The sequence below is a fragment of the Mastomys coucha genome, unplaced genomic scaffold (assembly GCF_008632895.1).
Source record: "Mastomys coucha isolate ucsf_1 unplaced genomic scaffold, UCSF_Mcou_1 pScaffold21, whole genome shotgun sequence".
NCBI classification, from domain to species: Eukaryota; Metazoa; Chordata; class Mammalia; order Rodentia; family Muridae; genus Mastomys; species Mastomys coucha.
In genome coordinates this window covers 126,405,494-126,415,493 of record NW_022196904.1, presented here as the reverse complement: position 1 = coordinate 126,415,493, position 10,000 = coordinate 126,405,494, and the positions used below count along the sequence as shown (strand labels likewise).

At 44.9% G+C, this 10,000-nt stretch overlaps 1 protein-coding gene across 10 annotated transcripts in view; it reads left to right on the top strand.

Annotated features, from left to right (window-relative positions):
* Window positions 1–10,000, top strand: part of Ebf3 (EBF transcription factor 3) — a 119,045-nt gene that overhangs the window by 72,986 nt on the left and 36,059 nt on the right. For 7 of the 10 annotated variants that reach the window (XM_031388658.1, XM_031388663.1, XM_031388664.1 and 4 more), the window contains exons 7-8: window positions 5,065–5,146; window positions 8,704–8,848. In XM_031388658.1, the coding sequence (XP_031244518.1) occupies window positions 5,065–5,146; window positions 8,704–8,848 (227 nt within the window). The remainder of the gene's footprint in view (window positions 1–5,064; window positions 5,147–8,703; window positions 8,849–10,000) is intronic. The other 3 variants (XM_031388662.1, XM_031388660.1, XM_031388657.1) reach the window with 1 other exon arrangement.

The window sequence follows — 10,000 nt, the reverse complement described above, 5'->3', positions numbered from 1 at the left end:
CAGGCTCTTATGAATTAAAATAGTAGTAACTAAAGTTGTGAGAGCCTATCTGCAACTGCTGGGTGTGTCCCTCCCAGAAGCCCGCAGTGTCATCACGTCCTGACCTATACAGGACTGCTTTGGGGTTTTGGCTGATGGCCTGGAGACCTACCCACCATCACCTGAGTGTATTGTTCATTAAAGGCTCAGACCGACAGCTCAGAGTGAGCCACTCAGCCCCATGAAAAAGCACCCATAGTTTTCCTTTGAGCCTCCATTTTCCCAGGCTGCACATGACTGTGGCCTAGGAGAAGGTCATACCTCTAGAGACAGGCTGGAAGCAGGTGCAGGAGGGATGCTGGAGACGCCAGAACTCTCTCCTTGGCACTCCGCTACTTAACTTTCCAGAGGTACTTTGGGACCCTTAGGTTGAGTGTGTGTCATTCACGAGGGTTGGGCCATTCAGTGTTCCGTAGCTCACTCACATCTTCAAACTCTGGCATAGCTAAACTCTGGAGCAGTCTGCTCCTTGACAACTGAAAGCCAACTAAATGAAAAGTCCCTGTAGAGCGGCACTGAATAGCTCCAGAGGACCTTCAGCCTTCAAAGAAGCCTGACTACGTGGGCTTGAGGGTGTCTGAAGAGACTTCGAAGGAGACTTCTTCCAAGTTCCCCTGTCCTCCCCAGTCACAAGGGTACACCCTCGGAGCCCGCCACATTTCTACAGAATGGATCTACTTTTCCTTTGACCAGAGGGAAAGAAATCATTACTGCATGATTAGTGGCTTCTGTTAGGTAAAAGCATCAGTGTCAGGGAGGGAGGAGGTGAGTGGTATTAATTACCTAACCCTTGCTGATTTTATCAGTGACTTGGCCACTGGTAGCTCAGCTCTTGATGGACGTGGGTGAGTTCGGAGCCTCCTGGAAACATGAAGGAAGGGCTGGTGTCAGATGAGAGGCATCTCATCAGCTTTTCTCTGACAAACCAAATTCATTCCTTATGTAATTGATAACGGCCTTGGCCAATTATTTCCCACATTACAATACACAGAGGCCCCCTTTACAGGTTTTGCAGGGCTGTAATTAGCTATGCTAATATCCCCTTTATTGGCCCTAATATTGCTCAACACCTTTTGCCATCCTGGAGCCCACTAGAGCCCCATGGCCTGTCAGGACTGCTGATTATTGAGAAGGATAGCTTTAATCAAACATAATTGCAGTTAATTTTTCTCTCCTGCTCTCTGTTGCCAGCGTCTAATGCCACGGACTCCTTGATATTCCATTAAATTACAATTAAACAGCCTCCTTTGTCTCTGATTGTCCTGAACACCACCACAAAGTTCTGTAGCCGTTTAAAGGAGAGCTGTTTGGTCCTAATTGCCTGCTAGCTCACAAAGGGCCAATTTACACAATACCCATGTAGAATTTAAACAGTTCATAATGTAATGGATATTACACAGGAGCCTAACACTACAATTAAAATGATTTTCATCAGATAGAGAAGCTTCGGTTAATCAGCTTCATAAAAGTAAATATAAATGAACTAATTCATAGCTTAAACACACAGAGATGGAGCCGACTTTGAAATTAGTTACTGAGGTGGGGGCTCTGCTCACCCCTCATCCTGGGATCCCCACATCGGGCTCTGGTGGAAACAGTGGGTCCTGTTACTTCTAGTCTCTCCGGAAGCAGCTTTGTTCCTCGGCTGCCCAGTGCTCATGTTAACATTGGAGTTGTTTGTTAGGTCTCTGATAGAACATCATCAAAGCAAAACTCTGAGCACTCCTCATTGGGTGCCATGGGCCACACCCTTCTGCAGCGGGACGATAGGTACCCTATCAGGAGAGGATTTCTACCTTAAACTGTTGGGCTACTGTGCTAGTCCTACTGTCCTTCCAGGCAAGGGCCCTGCTGTGTTCTCATGCTCCCCCAGCCCATCGTCATGGCAATCTCAGGCATTAGAAGAGTGAGCCAGCCCTTTCAAGAATGAATGAGAACATCATCATGGTATCTTCCCTCATCTGAGAACACCGAGGGAAGTCTATTTCTACAGTGATGGCATCTCACTTTCTGCCTGAGAACTTTCTGGAATTTTTCATGATGTTTCCAAATGGAATATTCCTGGGGATAGCTTGGCACAGAGCAGTTTGTTTTTAGCCACTGTCTTCCCCTCTGCCTGTAAGAAACAAGTAAATAAAGCCCATATTTCAAGCTTGATTTACTCTGGTACCCATTGTGAAAGATGATGAGTCTTTAGGGAAATAAAGACGGGGTCAGGGAATTAGTGCACATAACGGTCATTTTGACGTTGGGCCAGCAGATGCTGGGGAAAACACACTGTACACAATTAAGCATAATGTACTAATGACAGGTTAGAATTTTTATCGCCTCTTTGCGATTGGGCAGCAAATCCACATTTAGCAATAATAAAGAGTTTATTGGTGCTAAAGCCAAAGATTTTCTGACATAGAGAGGATTTTCCCTTTCATAACATGAGTATTAAATCCTTTGTGTACCAGACTCTGGAACTGAGAAATGTAAAGTGGTTGTCAGATTTTTCTTAGGAAACAGCCAATTAAAGGGTAATTGAGTAAAAGATGTAGGAATTACCATTGGACTTTGTGCGTGGGCGTTTGGTTTCTTACCTCTTTCCCAAACACTGCAACAACACACCTCGTGGAGCGCATCCACTCCCACACAACAGTGCGCAGTGTCAGCAGGCCTGCCTTGGCTGGGCTCCGTTTCCCACCTATGAATCCTTAATTGCATCCTAGAATTAAACAGAAGCAAAACCAGGGTTAAAATAAGCTCTTCTTGTGTTGGGAGGTTTTCCTCTGGCCTGGCAAGGTAGTGCTGGCTTGTGGTGTACGTTGTGTCATTGCGGCCTGGGAGCTTGGTAAGGAACCTATTCTGCACAGGGGTTGTTCCCAGTAGATCTTTCTCATGTACCCACGACCACTGCTGTTACACACTCTACATAGAAACAGAGCTGTGATTGCCAGCAGCAAGAGAGAGAACAAGTATGAACATGTGTGTATGATGTCTGTGCCTACTTCTGCTCCCAGCTGCCCCCTGCAGTGCTCAGTGTGTTTGTGATATCCAGCACCCAGTTTTGCTCTTGTAGTTTGTAAACTGATGATTATAGTTAAACTCCAGATCACCCAAAAGATGCTTAGGATATCTTTAAAATCCACTCTGCCATCTTGGAGGTAAAAGAGCCAAGCTGGCTAAACAGACATCAAGGAATTTAGAGCAACTTCCTCAGGAGAGGGAGAAATCTTTCATTTTACAAAAAGTCCCTACACTAGCTCCGTGCAGGTACCTTTGCGGATGAGCAGCTTCTCGGCCGGCGCCTGCTCAGAAGATTAGCCGGGTGGTAATGTGGGGCATAATTGCACCGTGTGGCTGTCCCTGAAGTGAAAACCTAATTGCCTGACAGGACGGTAACTTTGTGGCGCCCTCACCTTGTTAGGCCCTTTCTGATGCAGTTCAAATGCAGTGTGGCCGCAGGTGCGCCTAATTTACCTCGCTGCAGAACGTGTGGAGTTTAATTGCACAGTGGTTGTTAGGAAAAATTGGTGGGTGGAATATCAAGTGACTTGCTGTAGCTGATGGCAGATGGTGTTAAGAGGCATTGTGAGCTAAGTGTATAGGTGAGGTGAGTTAATAAAAGATGTAAATTCTGGTCCAAAGTAGCAAGGACTCATGGTATGTAAGAAAATTTAATTGAATGGCCACCACTCTGAGCCTCATCAAAGGGATTCTTTCTGCCCTCTTTGAGTCCTCCAGGATGTGTTGGGAAGAGAAATGAGTCTTAGCCAGTGGAGTCTTTTATTTTCTTATATTATAATCACTAACGAAGAACCCTGAACATGAAAGACCAAATTCCAGGAAAATTTATGAAGTACCATAAAACATCAATCAACTTCTAAATAAGACAGGTGACATTTGGGGAGAAAACAGAGTAGGTACTTTATGCAGCTTTGCTGCACAGGCTCTTAGCCACAGTGGCAGTGTGCTAGCAGGAAATCCACCTTCTGCTCACTCTTTGCGAGTAGAGATGGAGATGGTGCAGGGATAAGAGCCATGAGTGGGTGCCTTACATCCAGGTTGCCCAGTGCTCACCTGTTCATACTAAGACAGCACATCTGTCTGTCACCGTGTAGAGATAGGGAAGATGGGATGATTATATTTTCGTCAGAGCCTTGAAACCCACTGTCAGGACTTCTGAATCTTTCTGCTGCATACAAGGTCAGATCAGAAGGGAAGTGAAGCTTGTTTCTATGCTTGGCCTCTTCATCCACACCTGGGCTGCGGCCTGTTGCTCCTGTGCTCAGTCTGAGCAAGACTTTTTGTGCAATACCAAAACCCACCAGCTAGTCCCTTAAAAACACATAAGAGACCATCCATAGAAATAAATCATGGTAGCATCATACCCCATTCCCTTTTGGAAGGTTAGGCCTATTGAAGCTAATTTCTCTCTATTTTTTTTAATTAAATTTATTCTTGGATTATTTTATACCTGTATATATTTCATTTTGATTGCTCTCACACTCCAATGTAACTTTAAAACTTTGTCTTTGATAGTGTATTTGCTTTGGCAAGATAAACTCTAGAAACTGTGTTTACCAGATAGATGTAACACATTCAATAGAATTTTGACTATGATTTCTTTCACAAATTCACTTTAGGATACTTTTATGCTAAAAGTAAATTGTTACTTCTTGAAAAATCCAAACTTTACTAGACATTCTGCGTCTTTATTGTCTGATGCTGGTGTTTCTGTCTAGGGCATCTCTTTAAAAGCTAATAGTTCTGCAAAGATCCTTGCAAGAAGAGGTCCCTTGGAAAGACAAAGTTGTTATAAATCTTGGGGCTCTGTTGTGTCAGACAGCTGTGCTAAGTTGCCACTTACAGTGGAGACCATGAGCATCCCCAGCCAGCTCTGCATCTGCACCCAGCATCCCCTGCTACATGGCAGCCAGCACAGCTGTGGAGTCTACCATTATTCCTTGCAAGTGTCTTTGTTGATGATGTTGTCCTCTGTGAGCTAACCGTAACTATCCATTCTTTGTGTTTTTCTAGATTCTTTCTAAAGTTCTTCCTCAAGTGCAATCAGAACTGCTTGAAGAATGCGGGCAACCCTCGGGACATGCGGAGGTTCCAGGTACGCATCTCTTCAAGGTGCCAGCCCGACCTGCCTGTCCTGCCAAATTTTCAGAGTTCTCAATTTTTCAGAAAGCTCTTCAGTTCCCCAAGGCTAGCAACACACTGAACTTGATTCTTTTGGATAAAAATAGGCAGATAATGGGCTGGAGAGATGGCTCAGTGGTTAAGAATGCTTACTGCTCTTGCAGAGGATCCCGGTTCAGTTCTCAACACACACATTGAGGCTCACAACCACCTATCCAGTTCCAGGGCTCTGACATCTCTTCTATCCTCCAAGGGCATCTGCCCTCATGTGGTCCATCTGCTAGACTCAGGCACATACATATACACATACACATACACATAGAATTAAACAAATAATTTAGAAACAGACAAATAAAATACACTTTAAAATGATCTAGTGTTTTCAGTATGCCAGATGCATGAATCTGTGCAGGGAGAGGGAAGATGATAGGATCAGGTTTCCTATAGCCACCTGACATCAGCTCTGAAGACTTGGCCAGGCTGAAGATGCACATTTTAGGGATAAAGTGGCTGGTTGATTGACTGTCACTGTGTATGGGGGTAGTGAGTGGGAAGAGGACCATGATACAAACTCTCCAGTAGGCTTGGTGTCTAGAGCCTCCTCATAAATGGTCTGGACTTGCTTAGCGCAGGCCTCCAAGGTTCCCAGGTGTCTGGTTCCCTCCATTTAGAGTTCAGCCACCACTAGTCTGTTCTCAATCTAGGTTAGCAATGCACCCCTGCAAGGAGAATTTGGTCTGTAAGGGAGAGAGGGGAGTTTCCTGGCTTCGAGGACCAGCTATGACAGCATCCTTATTTTTCTTGTCTCTGTAGATGATCAGAAGACTCTGTCAGGGTCATGGGCCCTCTCTGTATGAGATAGGCTGTTTTGCTGATTTTCATTGTAAAATTAGAAGAACCATGTACAGAATGAAAATGAGTCCTGGATGAGCTACATTACCAAGGGAGTCCTATGTCTGGGATGCTCACAGTGTTTGTAAGGTTCTTTGTGTAATTCAGGTCTTTAGGGAAGTATGTGATGTCCATCTTCTCTCTTCATGGCCCTTTAAAGGAAGCAGGTCTTTAGTTCACCCATACTGGCTTTCATGGCTGGGGATAGCAGCTCTTGTAAACTACTGGGCCAGATTATGCAACCCTCCCCCCAACACACACCTTTAAAAAAACACACACAAGAGATCATAAGGATGGGCACAGTTGGTCCATCTAGGCAGAGGAGGTGACACCAGACTGAATAGCAGGGTTCCGTTTGTTTCACCAATGCTGGAACATGGCACCCATCATTGTGCATTGTGAGACCATAGTGACTCCGGTCACTTTAATCTCCTCTGCCTCTCAGAAGGTTTATCTGGACTTCTGGCACACCGTAGCTTACTTGATACTTGCAATGGCGCCATAGTCCTTGTATCTTTCTATGGGCACACTGCAGGGTTTGCCTGTACTTGACAATGCAGTGTGTCTGTTTTTTTCTGTTTCCCCCAGTGACTGTTTTCTGTATAGATGACAGAGCAGAGACAGCATCTCTAAACGTTTTTATTTTTGCCTTTTCCTATTTTTTTTTTAAATCTAACTTGGTTAAGTCTGTACCTTGATACTGGCAGGTCTCTGTACCACACTCAGGAAGTTCTTGTAATACTCAGGGCAGGGTCTACAGGTGGACCCCAGGGAGGTTCTTGGCAAAAAAGAGCAGCCCCTGGATTCCCTAAGCAGAGATTACTGGGCCATAGGTGACATCATAGTGGTGCCAGGGCACCTAAAGCAATGCCAGTTCTTCAGAACAGAGGATGGTTAACCCTGAAACTAGAGTGGGCATCGTGGCTGTGCTGACCACATCTTCCATCCAGACAGTGTGATGTTACTGAGACCTTGTTATAAAGGCAGACAGAAGAGGGAAAGAATTCAGGGACAGTGCCACCGGTAGCTGAGAGTGTATATAGTACCATGCCCTGCACTGCTGCCGACACTCATCTGCACCACGATCTTACGGGTTTGAGGTTTTAAGAAACAGTGTTCTACACACATATCCTTATACAAGCTTGTAGCTTTGAATCCTCTTTTACACACAATGTACTTTCAATTTGTTTACTTGCTTGTGAGTGTTTCTTTTTGAGATAGAATCTGGCTGTGTAGCCCAGGCTGCCCCTGAACTTACTATTTTCCTGTTTTAGCCTTCTATCAGTTAGGATTATAGGTGTGTACCACTATGCCTGGCAAAACTATTTATTTGTCTTTCATCAGTTAAAAAAATCAATTTATTTTATTTGTTTTACTAATAGGCCTTTTCTTAGTGCCATTTCAGGTTTATAAAAGAGACTTGCAGTGATTTTGAGAGATCCTGATACCCTGGATCCCTCACCCTGTCATAAGCATATTTGGTGCAATGTATTCTTCTATCTGAAGGCCACCTGCTGGTGGCCACTACTCACTGAGGCTTGCTGTAGCCTTGCTAGCATTGGCCTGTCACCTTCCCTTTACCTGGCGGTCTTCACTCCCCCTCCCCCACCCAGTGCTCTTAGGAGGAGCTGGCCCCGGGACTTGGCCAGGTTGGGCTCTAGGAGCACTTGAGCATCTTTTATGTCAAATCCAGGCTCAAGCTCCACATTAAATATAGGCTTGGCTCTTTGCTTTTCCAGGTCCTCTGACCCAGCCTTGTTAGAAACATTGCAGCCAGGCTGCCTTTTGGGGTTGCATTTCTGAGATGCTTGCTGTGAGCTCACTGGGAAGAAAACAGTTGGCACCAGCAAGGTGGTTTCTCTGTGTGGTAGCTTCATTTTCTCCTTCCATGAGGCAGCCAACAAGCCTGCCCTCTCTTCCTTGGACATGCTCTGAGCCCTTTGTGGGCCCTTGCCACCCTTCCTTATGAGCTTGAGAAAGGATCCTTTTCCTGCATTGAAAAACATATCCATAATTCAAATTTAGGGTTTTTTTTCCAGGTACAAAGAATTTCCTCCTCAGATATTAAACATAATTGTACAGTTGACCCAGGGATCATCTGCTGATGGCATAGGAACAGCAGTGAGAACCCTAATTTTGTGATGCTTTTTTGGGGGGGAGGACTGAATCCTCCCTCTTAAGTCTTCAAGAGAGGCTAGTCTCAAGTGAACTAATTTAAATTAGATAAACTATCTAATCAATATGTGAGCAGATCAATCAAAACAGAGGTTTTCAAATGAGTGGCTAGAGGGGTATTTCGGAAGCTAATGGCTAGAAGAATATTTCTCTGAATTGAATCCACTTGTTAGCATAATAAGAGATTAAACCCTAATTAGTGGAGCAGGGCTTATTTATTTATTTTTTTTGAAAAGAAGCAATCTTGAGTCAAAACAAAACAAACCTCTGCCATTAGCCAAAAAAAAAAAAAAAATCCAAACAACCAGAGCTGTGAATGCACTTCAGTCAGTGGAGAATTTCCAGAGTAAGTGAAGTCTCCGCAGTGCAGCCTCTGAGCTGGCTTTTATCTCGCTCACAAGGCGGCCGTGCCCACCCCGGCTTTCCTGTGCCAACTCCATTTTCAAATTCACTTCGTTTTCACAGGTCGTTGTATCGACAACAGTCAACGTGGACGGCCACGTGCTGGCCGTGTCTGACAACATGTTTGTGCACAACAATTCCAAACACGGGAGGCGGGCCCGCCGCCTAGACCCGTCAGAAGGTACGGCCCCTTCTTATCTGGAAAATGGTAGGCACATGCTTCATGTATTTTTTTTTTTTATTTGCAATGCTTCTTTTTTCCTTTGTACCATCCTTTATGTTAATTCCCGTGGAGTTGCTCTCACCAGGCGACCAGACCGCCTCAGCCCCATGGGGCAGAGCTAGCTTCCCTCAGGTGGAGAGGGGCCAGGTCTTGCCAGCATCCTCCTCCCTTACTGTCTGCTTGGTCCTCACACCTGTCTCACCTGCCCTGGACTTCATGTTATTGGTTTGTCTCTTGGCTTTCTTTTGCTCACACTTTCCATTGGTTTGTTTTCATTTGGCTTGTTACAAGCTCCCATCCAGAAAGTCACCGTGCATGCTTCCATGGCTGGTTACTTCCTGTCCCAGCTAGCCCAGAGGGGGACTGTGTGGACCATTTCCTATCCTTGGTGGGAGTCCCTGCATACATGTGTGCTTGTGTGCACACTCACGTGAAAGACTGGGAATGGAGGGGGTGAGAGAAAAAAAGTCAAAAAAGAAAGAGAGCATAAAATGAGTCCTTTAAAAAGCATCTCCAGGTGACCGACTCTTTGTTTTCCTTGTTAAGAGAGAACTTCAGCGAAACAAGTAAACAGAGTGGAGAAACACTCGGGTATAAGACCCCCAGCAGTGCACTCCTCCTGCTTGCTCAGAACTATCCTGCACAAGAGCCACTTCCTCTGTCAGACACCTTAGTAATCATGAGACCCTGATCAGGATGAATGACTGAGGAGGCAGTGTGAGGGTTTCTATCAAGTGACGTGCAAACAAAACAACAGGATTAAATCCTTTAGAGCAAAGATCTTGTAAAACTAAATGGTTTTGAGACAGATCCTCCATCCTAAGGTGACGAATTCAAGAGCTGCACACGGGGAGACAGATGCAGGGAAAGGAAGGGGGCATGTGTAGGTTATTCCAGTGAAGGATGCCACGGACACAAAGAGTGGAAGACAATTTATGAATCTACTGTGGTCCACAAAAATAAACTAATTTGTTTTTCTACATTAATGACTAAGGTATAGGAACAAAAATATAATAATTAAAGGTCGTCTTGAGCACCAGAGTCATTAGAGTCTGTGACGTATTGTTTATCTGCTTCCTATGCACTGAGGTAGGTGTGTGTTTTGCTTAGCAACCGTCACTAATGAGGCTCACAATT